Source organism: Podarcis vaucheri, assembly GCF_965113315.1.
Source record: "Podarcis vaucheri genome assembly, chromosome: 7".
Lineage (NCBI taxonomy): Eukaryota > Metazoa > Chordata > Lepidosauria > Squamata > Lacertidae > Podarcis > Podarcis vaucheri.
This window is the reverse complement of record NC_138765.1, coordinates 25,774,933-25,794,018: the sequence shown is the minus strand read 5'-3', so window position 1 is coordinate 25,794,018 and position 19,086 is coordinate 25,774,933. Positions and strand designations below refer to the sequence as shown.

Sequence of the window (19,086 nt, the reverse complement as noted above, 5' to 3'; positions counted from 1 at the left end):
TCAATTATCAGTGCTACAGATGTAATGGTGTTAGTTTAAAAACAGGGTTAGACAAGAATTTATATACACCATAAATTTAAAACACCTCTCCCCTAATCAATAAATAAAAATAAATAAATTCAGGGAATTGTAGTTTGGTAAGGGTTTATATAGCTCTGTGAGGGGTAACTGCAGCTCCCAGGATTCTTTCAAGGTGTGTCTCTGTATTTTAAATGTATGCAACCTAAGTCCATTAGAGGCCGTTAGCTAGGTAAACGAAACCTCCAGGTTCAGATGCAGTTCCTCTAACTGCAAACTTGGGTAGTGAGTGCCAATAAGAATGGAGCCAAATGGGGCCACTGAGAATCATAAGAACATGGGAACTGCCTTATACCAAGTCAGACCATTGATCTATCTAGCTCAGTATTATCTACACTGACTGGCAGCAGTTCTCCAGGATTTCAGGTAGGAGTTTTTTCTGAACTCTACCTGGAGATGCTGGGAATTGAACCTGAGTCTTGCTTGCAAGCCAGATGCTTCAGCACTGAGCTATAACCTTTACCCAGAAACTAGATGGACATGTTGACATGCCCCAAAATGTCTTGATATATTTTTTAAAAATGCTCTCTGAACAAAGAAACAAAGATGGGGGGGGGGGTGGGCAGTGAGACAATATGGATTGAGTGTGCTCAGTAGCCACTAAACCTTGGAATGGCCTCCATGAACTCCTTAGTTCTAGAGAAGGGCATGGTTAGCTGCCTGGACTTCTGAACAGGAACACTGTGGCTAGGAGGCAACATTTTGTTGCAGGTCTCCATTGTGCTATTGAGCACTAATTGCTGGGATTAGCATTGTTGCTTCCATGCCTTGCTTGTGGCCATCCCATAGGCATCTGACTAGTCACTGTGGGAAGCAGGATACTGGCATATGTGGAGCGCCGGTCGAATTCTTAGAACTGTAATGACCCCAGGTTGGTAATGATTGACAGAAGCTGTTAATTTCACAGTCCAGCTGCAGGGAGAATAGAATAGCTGCTTGTGTGAGCAGGCAGGGGAGGATGTCTTGGAAAGCTTTATGCCCCAGCTGAGGTTCTTTCCAGCCTCCTCCTTATTGCTGCGTTCTGGTTCTCATGCACCCAGCATCCAAATATCCCAAATGGCACAACAAGGAATCCTAACATAATGAGTAGATATAGATTATGCACATTAAGGAAAATGATGCCCATTTGTTTCATTTCCATTCTTCCATCTGCAGTGATTGTGTTATTAGCATGGCATTTTGGCAGGCGGGCAGGCAATGCAGGGGGGGTGCTTGAGGAATCCCACTGGGCTGGCGAGATAGAAAGGGAGGAGACAGGCAGTGCAGGAAAAGAAAGAAAAGAAAAGAAAAGTGAGGAACAAAATGGTTTCTCAGCTGGGCAAGTGAGATGGCTCTCTATCAACCTGAGAGGTGACCGTATTCTTTCGTGTATAACACGCCTTTGCGTATAAGACGCCCCCTATTTTGGGGGACTCAAAATTAAGAAAATGGGGGGAGATTGCTCAGAGTTGTTGAGTTTTTTTGGGGGAGGATTGCCCATAGTTATTGAGCTTTTTATGGGGGGGGGGGTAGCCCAGAGTAGCAACAGCCAATTAACACCAGCCCTGGCCACAGCAACAAATAACACACCAAATAGCCACTGACCCCCAATTTTTAACATAATTTTTAAGGAAAAAAGGTCATCTTATACTGTACACGGAGTAGTATGGTGTATTCATTTCTATCCATAGGCCTTAAATCTAAAGGAATTCAATGCCATGGAGGAAATTACTGTGCAAACTTTGCCAGTCACTGCAATTGGCATCATTACGATTTAAGAACCAGCTTTTAAAATGGGGATGGGGAACCTGTTGCCCTACAGATATTGTAGGGCTTTAGCTCTCATAAGCCATAACCAGCATCAGGGGGGCCATCGGGGGTACAGGTGGGCAGGGAGCCAAGGACCCCCCCAAATTTTCACTGAGGGGGCCGGGGGGGGGCATGGCGACCTTGCACACGCCATGTTGTGTGGTGTGTGTGAGTATGTTAGTTGTAAATTGGGGTTTTTTATGCTCATATTGCTATTTATTTAAAAGAATGCATATATTGCTTAATAGTTCAAAAATATCAAAGTGGTATGAAGCCTTGATGTCTGGAAATACCTATTTCTGGGGGGATAACTGTGATGGGATGCAAGCAGGCAGAACAATATTCATTCTAAAAATAAAGAGTAAGTTCACATAAAGCTTCGACCAGTAAAATCTGACTCTCTCTTTTCTTCCCTGTTAGGAAACGAGGCTGAATTGCATCCGAATAGCCCGGAAAGGTAATCATTCTTCTTAGTGCGTTTTGCCTATATTATCCCCGTCTATTGTCAAATGGCCTTTCTGATTTGCGCCCTCTTGCTGAGTGACATGCACTAGTTTTACTTCCATAACAAGGAGTGTGGTTAGGGGATGGCTCAGGTAGGGATGGGCAAATCTGTAAACTTCGGTTTCCCTCTGTTTCTCATTTTTACAATCATAAGTTCAGTTCGTCACATTTCCACATCTAGGGCCGGATTTAGGTTTGATGAGCATAGCTGTCAACTTACAGATTTGAAAACAAGGGACCAGCAGCCTCGAAAATAAGGGATCAGCAGCCAAAATAAGGGATTTTAGTCAACCAGCTGAAATACGAAGTTAAAAGGGATCAGATAATTTGGGAGAGCAGCGCCAGTTTTTAGCCCTTTGTTTCCAGAGGTTGCTGCTCAAGACACCAGCTGATGAAACACTGCAATTAAATAACTACAAGCAGCAACCACTTTTCGCGCAAAACGAAGTCCAAGCTGTGAAGATGCTGCTGCAGTTCTGTATCTTTTCTCTCATGCTCCATCTGCAGCTCTCAGTTGCATCAGGCAGGGCAGGAGGAAGAGGGGGGGAATAGCACCTAAAGTAAACCCGCAGAGCAGACTATCTATGCCAGTCTACCACTACAAATCTATGGGAGAAGCACTTGCGGTCCTTCCTCTGCTTTCCCCCTCTATGGTTAGCCCTTGGAACACCTGCCCGCGCCTCTGCCTCCTCCTCTTCTCTCTGAACTGCTTTCTCTATGGTTGCCCTCGCTCTCCTCTCAAGGCTCCTCAGCAATTCATAGGCCGTGCCAGGCTGCCCATCTCATCTGGGTCCTTCGGCGGCACAGCCGCAGTATGGCCTAGCGGGAGCGGCGTTGGCGTCGGGCAGAGGGGAGGCCCCAGGCAGAGACGCTCAGTTCAGTGGCTGCAAGGAGAATGGTGGCGGAAGGGCACAAGGCTCCCGCCAGTTCCAGCGGGGAGGGGTTCCCGGGCGCTGAGGCTGGTGAGAGGAGGCCGGAGGGGGGCGGGCCAGGCAGCCAAGCAACACAGTTGGAGCCTCCCTCCTCCCTGGCTGGCAGGGAGGGAGGGAGAGGAGCTGCTTCCTTTGTAACCCGGGAAATTTAAGGGACATCATCAATAAGGGACAGTAGCGGGACACGGCGCTGGGATAAGGGAGTTTCCCGCCAAATAAGGGATGGTTGACAGCTATGTTGATGAAGTCCTAAGCTACTGGAGGTTTGATGGGGCCCTAAGCTACTGAAGGTAATGGGGCCCTTTATATGTCCAGCTGTCCTTTGTCAACAACAAATTGTCGCTGTTTTTTGTGTTGAATATATGCTACATGGTAATTTATGGACCTAATAGGTATCATAGGAGCCTACACAACACAAAACCCTGTTGCTGTATGTAGGTTTTATTTTATTTGTTTTTTATCTTATATTTTGGAAATGTACATCCAGTTTTTTTTCCTTTCATTTTTTTTTGGGGGGGGGCTCCCAAGAGAGTGGGGCCCTAAACTATAGCTTGTACAGCTTATACGTAAATCTGGCACCGTCCACATCAGTTTTCCATAACACCAAAGGCACAATTCCTATATTGTGCAGAAAGGACCATCTGTGGGCTTGTCCTCTCAAGATATGGGTTGTAGCAGAAATAATTTTCCCTTAAGCAGAATTTGGGATTTAATTTTCCAAAATGGAGTGGAGGCAGAGCTTGTGCCATCATGCTTTGTATCTGCAATTTTAGTAAGCATGCACACATAGTTTATAGGCTGTGATCCTTAATACACATACTTGAGAGTAAGTCTCATTGAACTCAGTAGTACTTCTGAGTAGACATTGGTTGCCATATGTCCTCTTTTTCCAGGACACATCCTCTTTTTCATGAGTATGTAAAATGAGAGTCATCATAGCGATCCATAGTTAAAAGCAGAAGTCAGCAGATGTGCCCTCTTTTTTGCTCTTCAAAATATGGCAGCCCATAGGATTGTGGCATAAATGAAAGTTTCACTTCACCATGGCATTTGTAGTCTTCAACTGCTGCATACACAGTCAACGTAGGTCATGCACACCTGCAGCATGAAACATAAACAGTGAGAATCAATTTGAATTCTCTGCCAAAGTTCATGGCAAAACATTCAGATAACAGATTTCACTGCAAAGTTCCTCTGCAGGAATTCTATAGAATCACTCTGTGGATTTTCTCACACATCCCTCATCTAAGCCTAAATCACATTTTTTTCTAAAACAAATAGAAATGTAGATGCTCAGCAAATTGAGTCATTTGTGTAGATGTTTTTCTTCCCCATAGCAACATGTTCAGGGTCTAAATAGGAAATGAATTTTCTCCCTGGCATCTGGATAATCCATTGTCCTCAGCTGCTGCACAACTGAAACATTTGTTTTGGGTTAAAAACAACAAGACTGAGTAAAGAATAACGGATCTTGTAGGAGAGCAAATTTGTTGTGCCCTGGATTGGGGGCCCTTTCAACCTTGCTGACATATTTTCAAAGCTGAGAACATGAACAATTGATTTGGTCTGCCATGTGTTCTGGGCATGTTTGGTATTTTATACTGGTGGCTGGCAATATTATTCAGGGAAAAAAATGTGTAGCTGGCGGTCACCACGAGCGACTCTTCTGAAATTGATCAAGGAGATATTTCTGGGTTTCTATCTCTCTCTTGATCCTGGAATTTCAGCAAATAGCCAAATGCTCAGCTTTTCACTGAGATTGAACTTCAGGGCCTCCCGTGTGTTTAATAAAATTCCTTGTGTTTGGCTAATATATTTTGCTCCCTTTTGGATTCAGGGACAGAGAGGGGATGGGAGGACTAAGCCCTTAATAAAGCAAGTTAAAAATTGTAGTACAGTAAGAAATGAAAAACGGACATAGCTATATGTGCACAAATGTAACAGCCATGTACTGGTGAAAAGAAGTTACAATAAAATAGGCAGCGTATTATCACAATTGCAAAATGTGCATTTCTGCAAGGCTTACAAAGAACCACATAGCACAAGAATCATATTAAAGAATGCTCTAAGCAACTGACAAGTATCATTACACTTGCAAAGAGTACGTTTCAGCAAGGCTTACAAAAAGCAAATTATTATTATCGTATTGAAGGGTGCTCTAAGCAGCTCACAATAGGCTTCCGGATAAGGTCATGGATTGCCAAATCTTCTTCGGATGATAACACCTCAAAAGGGTTTCAAGGCCCTGATTGCAGTTTTCCAAATGGATAATACCACTGCAAAGGTCCGAAATCATAGGCAGGAATAAATCCACAATAAAGCAAGTTAAAAATTGTGTCTCAGTGAGAAGTGAAAAATGGCCACAACTATGCATGTGCAACTGTCTGGTGCAGAATATTGAAGGACAGCAGGGATTAAAAACTATATGATGATTCTGTAGGACCGGGGTCCCCAAACTGTGGTCCATTGACCTCCAGGGCTAGGCAAGCTTTATTCAAGTGGATTTGCAGCACTGCCCACATTAGGCACCCATATTGATCTTTTTCAATTGTATTTTATTGCTGATTTTATTTCTTGTGTTTTACTGCGTTGCAAGCTGAGTTCTATGGAATGTGAGTTGTAATGCAATGCAGTGCAGTATGAGGAATAAAAGAAGCAATAAAAATAGAATTAAAAATCATACAGCATCTAGCACAGCAAGGTGTGATGGCTATGACAGGCAGAAAAATTGTTAAGTGGCCTGCCAAGACCACCAAAAGTGGTCTTGTCGGTGGGAGTTTGGGAAGCATTGGTTTAGGGAAAGGGTGGAGACTCTGTTTTGGATCAAGGGCCACACTCCCATCTGGGAGCCAGTTGCCAACAGCAAAAGGCTCCCCCCTTATAAATTATGATGCTGAGATGAAGATAGCTGCTGTTGCTGGTGGTGGTGATGGTGGAGGAACAGGAGTAGACTGTGGCTCTAGTTCTGTAAAGAGGTATTGACTATTAAACCTGAAATATACTCGGAGTTGAGAGTGAATTTTATTCTCTTTATTCAGCTCATAGTGGTGAGGAGGAATGGGAGTCCCCCCAGAATGTCTGCTTTATATACATTACTTACACAATGGGCCCCACACACGATTGGCTAATTCTGGGATTCTCCTGTAGGCCAATCAGATTGCGGATTCATTTCCACCTGGAGCTGGATTGGGTGGCTCCTGTGGACCAATCAGACTGCTGCATTTTGGATCCTATTCAACTCAGTACATAACAAAACCACTCTGAGAATTGTAGCTTTGTAAAAGGAACAGCGGCTTCTTAACAACTCCCAGCACTCTTAACAAACTACAGCTCCCAGGATTTTGCGGGGAAGCCATGACTGTTTGTAGTGGACTAATGCTGCTTTAAATACATGGTGTGAATGTGGCCAGTGTTTGAGTGCTTCTCCTTGATTAGCTGAGAGTGCTTCTCCAAGCCTTCTTTGTTATTATGATTAATGAAAAGTGGTCCTGGAAATCTTCCTTATAGTCATTTGTAATAATACAAAAATTGTTTTATTCAATATAGCTTTCTTTGAAAATTTCAAAAGAAACTCCTTCTCGACCCCCACCCCCAAATGCAGAATAAATTTCCAGCAGCGTACAATTTGGGATTGTTAAGATTGCTGGGTGAGGATAATGGGACTCATTTTCTTGGGGGAACTGTAACTTTGGATTGCATGCAGCGATAGCCCTACTCAGAAGAGACCCACTGAAATGAATAGACACGACTATCTTACATCCATTGATTTAAATGGGTTTACTCTGAGTAGAATTTGGCAGGCCACGGCCCTTAGTCTTGGGACATTTCCCCTGCTTCTTTTAAAACTGTTGCAGGTGTTTTATTGCGTTTGACAACTTTTTAAATCAATCTGTTGTCAATGACACACCACATTGGGACTTATAAATGTGCACAGGGTGGTACTTCAAGGCTACAGCCCTCTTGTTAATTTCTCTTTATGGTTCACAACACAGCAACTGGGCAGATGGAGGTTCCTCTGTGGGATTGGAGGAGAAGGAGGCCTTCCACGCCTCTTTCTGTGTTTGTCTGTAATCATGTCCTGTCCTGTCCATTGATCTGTTAAATTGGGATAGCAGAGCATCTTTTTTAAACCGAGTAAATGATATGTGTGTGGAGCATAGAATGGCATTTTCTGGAATGCAGAACCAGAGCTATCTGGAGTTATGCACATGAATCAAACTGGCAGAGACTTGCTGGGAGCAAATGTACTGTGGAAGTCACACGAGCATACACACAGTATTAGTTTCAGCTTAGTTTATTGGTCAACCAAGAAAGCTTGACTCCTTCCTTCAGCTACAAGCATGGGAAGAACAATACCAGGATACAAAATACAATATAAAACAACAGTAAATCTAGGGACTGATCATTACCAGCCTGTCTGTTGAAAGCTTGACTCTCTATGAAAGATCTCTCTTGGAAGTTTCTGGGCCTGGACAACATATTACCATGGGATCACCCGACTGGTTTCCATTGATTCCACAGAGTCAAAGAAGGGACTTGTGCCAAGGGTCAACACTGATGCAGCTTGCTTCAAAGGTGCTTTGGACATTATAAAGCGTGCTTCATAGTGCTTGCTGCAATGCACGAGCAGTATCATGACCTCCAAATGTTTGCCGCTTCCTTAGATTGCAATTCCCTTTGATCCTGCCTCTGGACCACTCGCTCCTGACCTTCAGGCCCCTTTCTATCACTAGTCCAAAGAATGGAGGAATGTTTCTTTCATCCCCTCCTCACTCTCATCTCTGATGCTTGGCATGCTGCCATGGCTACGTGTCGGGTGCAAGGAGCAGGGGCATTGCCAGGCACATAAAGTAGGCGTGGCATAGAGCACTCAAACAAATTTGAATATACTAATACAGACTGCTTGGGGGGGGGGAGGATGACAAATGCCAGCTACAGTGGTACCTCTGGATATGAACAGGATCCGTTCCGGAGCCCCATTCGCATCCTGCAGTGAACGCAACCTGCGTCTGCTTGTGCACGGGTCACAATTCGCCTATTCTGCGCATGCGCGTGACATCATTTTGATCGTCTGCACATGCGCGAGCTGCGAAACCCAGAAGTAACATGTTCCGTTACTTTCGGGTTGCCATGGAGTGCAGCCCGGAAACTCTCAACCTGAAGCAACTTCAACCCGAGATATGACTGTACCAGGATTTACTCCATCCCACCCACAATCTATTGGTAAGAACTGTTGGTTATGCGCATATTAAAACTCAAACAAGTGCTTCTGGGCACTTTAAGATGGTGGGCGGTTAGTTTTTCACCAGCACTGTGCCAATGGCCCATCAAGTCCAGCATGCTGTTCTCACAGAGGCTGGATTCAGGCACAAGAGCAATCTTCACGTCCTGTGGTTTCCAGAAATGGGAACATATTTCTTTTTATTATTGCTGCTCCTCCTTCCTACTACTAACATAAGGGGGAGGGACAAAACACTTTGCACTCCAACCCCCATGGTTATCCCTGAACAATGGCCCTAGCCATGAGCCAGGTGCACCATCTGACCGAGGGGTCTTCAGCCTCCCCTAATTTTTCAAAGAAGGAGCTGGCTTCCCCACAAATCATGTGGCCCTGCCCGATGTCGCGCAGGGAGGAGGCCAAGCGCTGGCATTGCGGCAGCGGCATACCTGCGTGTCCTAGCTAGGTGGGTATGACAATGTGTCACGTGACATGTAACATGATGCGTCATGTGATGTGCCCCCGCAATGTGGGGGGGGGGGCATGTCAGCACCCTTGCCAGGAGCCCTGGGAACTGTAAACTTCCCAGTGCTACTGGCGTGTGTTAATAGCAATGAGAAAGCCACAACACTTAGTGTTACTTGGACACAGCGTGCCAGGAGAACAAAAGCAGCAAGAGAGGCATGCGTGGCTCTTTGGGAGGAGGCGGGTGAGTGGGTGAAAGTGAGGGCTGTTGGGACTTCCAAAGACAGGTTGCAGGAGGGATTGGATGACACCATGCTCTCAAGGAAATCTTAGGGGGAACACCAGTATCTAAAACAGCTTTGAATTGACTTTCGGGTTGTCAGGGAGAATGAGCTACTTTCTGATTATTGTGCTCCTCTCCCCTCAAGCCTGACTAGGGGAAGGTCACCCATCACTGAAGTTAAAGCCTTAGCAATGGAGGAGGGTAAGCAGGAGTGACAGGGTTTTAATGAAGAGCTGAAAACTGCCAAGGTCCACAGATGCAACAGCACAGACAGATCACCAGGGAATGGAATGAGCACTGTCAGAACCCAAAGCATGTTCTGCAGTGCTTTTTGCATGCCATTATCGCTTAACTCTTAAAAATGCAGGGGAACTTCAAGCCAAGGGGCCTAACACAGCTTTCTGGGCCTCTCTATCCAGCTGTTGGGACTTCTTCTCTGGAGACTTCACCTCTCACCAGTCTTGTTCTGCATAAGGAATGCCAGGAGGCAGCGAATTTTGTCCTGCCAACGCTGTTTCCATTCAGCTGCAGTTCAGTTTCTTTCCACTGAAACTTACATAACTCCTTGTGCTACCTGCTATGGTTGAAACAAACACAAATTAATTGCGTCATTAGTTACAATGTATTTCAATGGGGAGGAAATGTTAAAAAACAATTCAGAAAACAACATAATTATTTATGTGAAGTTTGTGGATTAAAATAACAACAATGGTGTATGCTGCTCATATTTGCTTGCGTGATTTGCATTCTGGACTTTGGACAAGCATGCAAATTGTAGCAATTTCGGTTCCCATTTCCATTTCTGCTGGAATTCTCTGACATCCCTACTCTGCTCTCTCTTCAAGTGATTTTGCCTGGAAGGAATAGGCCTCCCCTCTTGCCTGGTTGGTGAGATTTGTGTGTGTGTAGAAAGCTCTGACTCCTGCATAGCTGAAATGTAGACTTTTATGCAAAACTAAGAATCACATATGTCACCCCACCCAGTTTATTCCTCTGTCCCCAGCCTCTACTGGCATGTGGCCCCCACATAAAAGAATGTGGCCCTCAGGTTGCAAAAAGCCCCTCCCCTGTTTTAAAACAACTTGTGCTTTCTTCATTTGATGTCTCACCCATGTGAATATGATTTGGGGCAACTGGATTCCTATTTGATCGTGAAAGGATCTCTAAAAATTTGTGTAACAGGGAAAATTTGTCCCAACTACAGCTTGGTTCATTATTTGGGTAGGTGGGATTGATTGATTGATTGATTGATTGATGGGGGAAGGGAGTACATGGCATGTCTTGTATATGTTTGATTGGATTATTTTACTCTAAATCGAGTCACTAAGCAAAATCATTTTGGTGTTGTTGTTTTTTAAAACCACACACACACGAAACAAAACACCATGTGGGATTAGATTGGATTGTTTGCTAGAACATTAAACAGGCATTGTGCATGCTTCGCTGAAGATGTGCCTTGAGCGGCCATGAAACCCTGCCCAGCCTTTTCCGGATGGAGCCATAGGAAGGACACCCACGCCTCTTTGTGGCTTGGTCTCGGTCATGTTCCACTCAGCTGGGCAACCAGCATACTGCAGGGCGTGGCTGGCCTCACATGTGCCCAGGGGGGCGGGATAGTTCTCGCTTTTAATTGTAGAGGCCACAAAGACAGACGAGACTCTCAGCTTTCCACAAGGGCAGCTCAAGGTGCCAAGGATCTGTTCCCAACTATTGAGCCATGATCTCAGCCTCTTTGTTATAAAGCAGCTTTCAGGTGGTCTCAAGGAGATCATTGCTTATCAATGCATTTACCGATTCTTATCAGGGCAATACTTATTTACTTATTTTATTTATTCACCAGTTTTCTCTCCTGCCCAAAGGGGAGCAGAATGACAAACAGCCAAAACCAAAGACATAATATTTGCAGTGTTTAAAACCATTTTAAAACCAACTAAAACATTTCAAAACAGTTTAAAGACATATCAAAACATTTAAGACATTTAAAATAGTGAGCAATGGGGGAGGGGTTTGAAGAATAATAAAATCATAGAATCACAGAATAATAGAGTTGGAAGGCATCTGAAGGTCTAGTCCAACTCCCCTGGAATGCATGGAATTCAATTAAAGCATCTCCTCTGCTTAAAAATTTCAAATGAAGGAGAGTTTACAAGCTTCATGGGGGTGAGAAAAGCTCTTGCCTGAAACCCTGGAGTGATGCTGCCAGTCAGTGTTTACAGTACTAATCTAGATGGACCAATGGTCTGACTCAGTATAAGGCGGCTTCCTATGTTCCTTCAGTTCTGCGCCATATATACCAGAACTATCAATTGATGAATTATCAAAGTGTTTCAAGTGCCTTGGCCTTCATGGTACATAGGAACCCTCTGGATCAAACCAAAAGCCCCCAATCCTCTTTCCTGCACCACCTGCCCACATGTTTCCAGGAAATCCACAAATCTGATGGTTTATCCATCTAGCTCATTACTGTCTACTTTGACAGGCAGCAGCTCTCCAGAATTTTAGGAAGGAGGTTTTTCTCATCACATACTAGGAGGAAAGGAATGGGGGAGAGGACCTTTTCTATAATGACTCCATGCCTCTGGGATTCATTGGCAGTGGGGATCATCACAGGGCTTTAAGAGTGCCTTAAATACTCTTTTGCTTCACTCTGTTTTTCCATGAGTTTGGTTTTCTGTTGTTGCTTTGCAGTATAGATGATGGCGCCATATTGTATTTTGTACTCGGCTTTTTGTAGTCTTGGGGCTGGAGGAAAATTTTAAAACTGCACGCCTTTATAATTCCCTGTTCCGTGTAATAAAAAATATTTATACTATATAAGAATACTAAATAACTGACTGGCAGAATATTTAGCAGCCCCTTCCAAATACTGAAACATACACACAACCACTTTCCATTTGAAATCTTCCAATTCCATAAATATATGCAGCCTGTTCCTTGACCTGAGCTTTTTTGTTCCTTCTTCGCAAACTCTGTCTGTCAATCTCTTCCCTGGCCCGTTCTTTCTTCTTAAATAAAGCTGTTATTTTGACAGTATTGAGTTGCTCTCATAATTTCCTTAAAAATCCATTCTCTTTGGCCTTTGGGTTTTCCCCCCAAGCTCTCATGTACAATATGCTGGCTATTGTTATAATATAGAAAACTTGAGTTTGATTTCTTGGTTTTATATGACCTTTTATATATCTCAATAAAAAGAACAAAAGATCCAGTGGAAACTGATATGCAAAAATATCTTTCAGTTGGGTTACCACCATCCATCAGGAGTTTTAATTATTGCAGGAGTTTATTGTGTATTTTGAGATTGTGACTGCATTGTATTTTGCCTTGTGAGTTTTATTGGGAGGGCATAAAATGCTGAAAAAGAATTTTGAATAAATAAATAAACCTGTCTCAGATGCTGTCCTGAGCCATCCACTAGCAGACACTACAAGTGTCCCTATTTTACAGGGATGTCTCTGATTTAGAGATGCCGTCCCAGTTTCTGATTTGATCCTAGAATGCCCCTCTTTTCCTTAGGATGTCCCTATTTTCACTGGAGAAATATTGGAGGGTATGGGGTTTATTATTATTATTATTATTATTATTATTATTATTATTATTGTTTTTTATATGTGTTGGAAGCTAGCTAGAGTGTCTGGGGCAACACAGTAAGTTGTGTGAGGTATAAACAGTAAAATTATCATTACGGAATGGAATTTCCCTATTTTCATTGGAGAAATGTTGGAGGGTATGCACTATAAATAAATTGCATGTAGCATGGAACATTTCCCTTTTGTCAGTCTCAAATCTCCCTCTAGTCAGCTTCTTTGAGTGATTGGCTCCTGGTTTTAGTGCTGTGGCAGGAGTAGAGAACCTTTGGCCTTCCAGGTGATGCTAAACTACAACTCCCATCAGCCCTTGCTAGTATGGTCAGTGGTCATGAATGAATGAGAGCAAAGGTTCCCCATACCTGTGTTCTAGGAAAAGAAGCATGTTTGGAATTCTCTTTTGGAATTCTCTTTTGTTCAGCCACTTTAAAAAATATTTTGTGGGAAGGGTTTGAGCAGAAACCTCATCAGTTAAAGAATTGAGCTTCCACACAAATTTCATATGCAGGAGAAAGGAGATGGTTCTACATATACCACTACAACAGGCCAGAGCTATTTTCTTTTTATCCCCTGCAGCTGCCTGCAAAGAGAGCAAGCGTCCCCTGGAAGTTTCCCAGCACTCGGAGGAAATGGGCCTCATCCTGGGCATTTGCGCCGGAGGACTGGTGGTGCTGATCATCCTCCTGGGGGCCATCATTGTCGTCATACGGAAAGGGTAAGGAAATGTTTTCCCATTCTGCCTTCACCATTGCTGCTTCTCTGGTCGCTAAGCTCAATTCACCTCGTTTGGAGCCCAGCAGCCTTGCTCTGGCGGATGAAGAGAAACGTCTTGGAGGAAGGAGAGGCAGGAAGGGCATCAGCAGTAGCTAGCCCCAGTCTCAGGCCACTCACCTGTGCCCCTCCCTCCCTTATCCTAGTGAGCCTTTGTTCTAACCCAGAGGAATCTTCCTCCTTCCTCTAGGCCCCGTAACCGGGGATCTTTGGGTGAGGGGGCACAAAACAATCAGGGGATCATGGCAGATCAGACAGGACAGACATGCAAGAAGCCTAATAGCAGGTGTGGACAGTCACACCTCAGCCTAATTTCAAAGGCCCCATGAAAGCGATCAGTTCTGAAAGGGGCAATTTGTCTTTCCTCAACAGCCCACCCACTGCCAGCATTCTGCACCCATCAGAATTGCGCTAAGGGAATGCAGCCCTGGACAGAAAAAAAGAGGTCACCCACCCACCATATGTCTTTTAGGGTGTCATGGGTCCTATGTTCATTTTGCTAGGCAGGACTCAGTCAGTAGAGCATGAGATTCTTGATCTCAAGGTCGTGGGTTTGAGCCCCACATTGGGCAAAAGATTTCTGCATTGCAAGGGACTTGATGTCTCTTGTGGTTCCTTCCAATTCTATGTTTCTAAACTGGTTTCAGCAAGGATTAAGGATGAATTTATCAGCATGGACTGCATGCAATAACCAAAAGCAAACCTTTAACATCCAGTGGCTAGAAGCTGGGCATTAATGTTTAACAAAAACAACAACAGCCAACTATTTATATTAAACACATTTCAAACTGCTTTATGTTTCGAAAATGTCTCAGCAGTGTACAGTCTAAAACGATCTATTTTATTTAAAGTTGTACATTGCCCTGGTATATAATATGGCAGTATAGAAATACTGTTACGAATGAGCTGAAACAAAAACACAAGCTGAAAACAGTAAAGCAGCAGCATGGAACATAAAAGCATCTAAAAGTGAATAAAACAGAATACCAGAGGATTCAAAAACTTGAAGCAGGATGGGTCAGGGGAAACCTGTGCAAAAAGACGAGGTTTGAAGCAACTGATGGTTACTGCTTCATGTATGGCAGAGGGGAGGGTATTCCACAGCACTGGTGTGGCAAGGATCACCAGCCTTAATATTCTGTAGGGTGCAGAGGTGCAAGTAGAATTTCCCCTTGTCACACACCTGATATTTTTCACCTTCATTGTTATCATTATATTTTTCTTTGTTATTCATATTTTATTTTTTGGGGAAAAGAAATAATCAGGAAAGAAGAACACAAGTAGAATCTCCCCATATATTCTATGAGATCTTAGAGGTCTGCAGACGGACAGGTAATCTTTCAGGTAACCTGGTCCAGAGTGGTTAATGGTGTATTATGTTAACAAGGCTGAGGTCTGAATCCCAACTTGCCTATTCAGAGGAATCTAGGTCTTGATTCAGAGGAATCTAGGTTCAAGCTGGGTTCAGGCAGCCCCAGATCACTACAGGCTGGGGTTGAGGGCCCAGAGCTATCTGAGGTTGTCAAGGGATGGGGCTTTGGGCAGTGAGGAGAGGCTGGTGCAAGGGAGTTGCTGAGAAACTGTGAAAAAGAGAGATCTATTGGGTGGCTGTGTCTTTGTGGGAGAAGATGGGGGTGGCTCCCCACTTCCTGTTCCTTCCAGGTCCCTGAAGGATCTGATCCTGTGTGATTGTGTTCCTTCATGAGTGGCTTCCCTTGCATGCAGGGAAGCTGTTCTCTCTCTCTCTATTTTTTTAAAAATATGTTTATTGGTTTTTTCCACATTTTTATACATTTTAACTTAACCATCTCAAACATTAAAACAACAAGGTTCTTTTGAACCTTCAGATCTCCCTCCCTCCCTCCCTCCCTCCCTGGGTTCCATATTCAAGATTGAATTTACTGTATCTTTTACTGTTATCCATCTGTTATATATCCATAATTATCATAGTTAATTCCACATTACACCCCAGCCAATGATTTTAATTGTTTATAGTGGTCTTTTAAATAAATTAAAAGTTTACTCCAGTCTTTTAAAAAATACTTGGTCTTCCTGGTTTCACATCTTCCCCATCAGTTTTGCCATCTCCATATACTCCATCAGTTTCATCTGCCATTCTTCTTTTATTGGTACTTCTCCTTCCTTCCATCCCTGGGCTGCCATCATTGCATATATAAAAAGTCGTTTATCCTCTTTTGGTATCTCTTCACCTATTAAACCTAACAGAAAAGCTTTTGGTTTTTAAACAAATGTCTTTCTAAACATTTTCTTTAATTCATTATATATCGGGGAAGCTGTACTCAAAGGAGCAGCCCCAGTCAAGATCAGATCCTCCTGCTTAACAGCTGTGAAGCATAAGGGTCTGATCCCGCACAGTGTTCTTACACCCCAAATGCACTTATAAAACTCTTAGCCCCACTCCTGAACTGGACAGGGTGGTTGGCTCCTTGTTTGGCACAGGGTGACTAGGCCACAGTGTGGGATCTCGTGGTGGAGGCTGGGCTACAAATGCCAGTCAGTCAATCAGTCACTTTATCCAGAAGTTTAGAACTGTGGGCAGCAGAGAGAGAGAGAGAGACCTGTGTGAGCTTTTTTGCCTGGGCCCAGCAGAGCGGTCCTCAGCATAGCTTCCAGTGGCAACACCATGCCGCTGTCATTGCTACAACCCAGGTTGCTAATGGGCTGGACAGCTCCTCAGCACAGATCCCGCAGAGTCCTCTGAGCGTCAGAGCTAAGGCTGGCAGGGGGCAAGGAAGCAGGTCAGCAATGCCTGCTTTGTGTTCCGTCTATATTTCATGAGTTCCCATTCTGCCTGGGTAGGCACGATCCCCCTGCCCTTTCAGGAACATTAAGTCCCCGACAAAGGAGTTGGTTTTCCCCCAAGCAGCCCACCGGGGAATGACAAGAGTCAGCAAGGCGCAACAGGTCAGGCCAGCAGGAATCGCAGAGGTTGGACGGAGTCACACGCTCATGAGTCTCTGGTGGATTGGCTGCATGCTATCCACCTCACGCATCTTCTGCCTTTGCACTGCTTGCTGCTCACTCTCTGACAGTCCGTGGCTTGGAAGCGGATCGAATTGGGGGCCACCGTGAAACTTTCTGCCTTCAAAACAAAGTTGGGCATCTTCCAGGGAAAGAAAAAGTGGGGGGTGGGGGGGAAAGAGAATCTGGATTGGAGTACTGAGCTAAAGATCATATGAATGCCCAGAGGCAGGATTTGTGATAGTCTCACAACCCTCATCCTTCTGTATAAACATTCATGCTGGCTTGAATTAACCCATAGCTGCTTCTTTATGTTACACTTTCCCCTTCCAGACTGGTGTTTTGTCGCAGATATATTCTGCAGCATGTTATCAATGCAATAATAGTGCATTATTAGTGCAGTAGTGTAATAGTGTTGGATCTATTCTGCTTTAGTTTTTTGTTTTGTTTTTTTTTTTAAAAAAAAATACGCATTTTCCAAATTAAATAATAATAATAATAATAATTTCTATTTGTACCCCACCCTCCCCAGCCGGAGCTGGGCTCAGAGTGGCTAACATCATATAAATAATACAATGTGCATAAAAACAAGCAATCAATCAATTAAAATACATCCCAAAATTAAGTCAAATAAATTAAATTTAAAGTTAAAACTGGACAAATGACAATCTTCAGGTTAAAATATTTTACACATCTTACAGTTCTTTTTTTTATCACCTCATTTAGTCCCCCCCCCCCGTGATGCTTCCCCAATGATACCACATTATTGCTGTCCAACAGCAATAACCACAAAATAAATAAACCAGAACATTTGTGGTATAAGATATAACAGCATGTGCACTGAGTGGAAATGGAGCAGTGTGACTGCCCCGAAACCTTCGCAGGAACAAACAGTATTGAAAATGGGATTGCATGTGACCACCCTGGTGAACACAAATAATAATGAATGCACCATAGAAAAGGATGTCTGAATGCAGCCTAAGCCCTGTTGACACCATACATTTAAAGTCAAGGCTTCCGCCCGAGAATTCTGGGAACTCTAGAATGCTAAGACCAATATTCCGTGCACAGAGCTACAACTCTCAAAGTTTCCAGTGAAGAAGGATTGATTGTTCAACCACTTTAGAATTTGTAGGTCTGGGAGGGGAATGGGGTCTCCTAACAACTCCCAGCATCCTTAACAAACTACCCTTCCCAGGGTGCTTTGGGAGAAGCCATGATTCTTTTAAGTGGTATTCTAGTGCTTTCAATGTATGGTGTGAATGTAGCCTAGGTCTGTAGCATAGGAATGTCTTGAGAAAAATGGGGGAAACAGAGTTACCGTATTTAGCGCCCCATAGGACGCACCAAGTTTTTTTTGGGGGGGGGATAAAGAAAAAAATTTTGATTTCCCCCCCAGGTGCGGGGCTGGAAGAACCAGCTCGGGGAACAGTGGGAAGGCACTCTCTGCCTCCCCGCTGTCCCCCGAGCTTGTGGGGCTGGTGATGGGGAGAAGTGCGCTGATCCCGGGACTGCAGGCAGCTCTGCGCCACCATCTAGAGCGGGGCGGGACTTAGCGCCCCGCTCCCGGTGGCCGCGCAGAGCTGCGCTGATCCTGGGACTGCAGGCAGCTCTGCGCCACAATCCGGAGCGGGGCGGGAATTAGCGCCCCACTCCCGGTGGCCGCGCAGAGCTGCGCTGATCCCGGGACTGCAGGCAGCACTGCGCGGCCATCGGGAGCGGGGCGGGGCTTCGCCCCCGGCTCCGGGTGGCTGCGCAGAGCTGCGCTGATCCTGGGACGGCAGGCAGCTCTGCGCCGCCATCTGGAGCGGGGCGGGACTTAGCGCCTCGCTCCGGATGGCGGCACAGATCTGCCTGCAGTCCCGGGACTGCAGGCAGCTCTGCGCGGCCATCGGGAGTGGGGCAGGGCTTCGCCCCCGGCTCCCGGTGGCCGCGCAGAGCTGCGCTGATCCCAGGACTACAGGCAGCTCTGCGCCGCCATCTGGAGAGGGCGGGACTTAGCCCCCGGCTCCCGATGGCCGCGCAGAGCTGTGCTGAGCCGGGGACTGCAGGCAGCTCTGCGCAACCCTCGGAGCCGGTCTCCCGAGGGTTGCGCAGAGCTTCCTGAAGCCTGGAGAGCGAGAGGGGTCGGTGCGCACCGACCCCTCTCGCTCTCCAGGCTTCAGCGAAAGCCTGCATTCGCCCCATAGGACGCACCCAGATTTCCCCTTCATTTTTGCAGGGGAAAAAGTGTTTCCTATAGGGCAAAAAATACGGTATGTGTTGGTAGTTGGTGCTGAAGGTGGCTTCTGACTAATGCTGCAGTCAGATTACAGTCTTTACACTCTTACAGAAGGGCACAAATCCTGGATGTCATTTAATTTATCCTGGCAAAGAACAATCAAGTCCTGTTAATGTGCTGGGATGTTCTGCCAACTTGTTAAGCATTTTTTTGCGCCCATCTTTCAGATTCCAGAACCGTGCCGCTATTTGACTGTAACG

General features: G+C 44.9%; 1 protein-coding gene across 7 annotated transcripts in view; it reads left to right on the top strand.

Annotated features, from left to right (window-relative positions):
• Positions 1-19,086, top strand: part of PTPRU (protein tyrosine phosphatase receptor type U) — a 381,886-nt gene that overhangs the window by 264,897 nt on the left and 97,903 nt on the right. For all 7 annotated transcript variants that reach the window (XM_082231472.1, XM_082231471.1, XM_082231470.1 and 4 more), the window contains exons 13-14: positions 2,287-2,323; positions 13,429-13,567. In XM_082231472.1, coding sequence (XP_082087598.1) covers positions 2,287-2,323; positions 13,429-13,567 — 176 coding nt within the window. The remainder of the gene's footprint in view (positions 1-2,286; positions 2,324-13,428; positions 13,568-19,086) is intronic.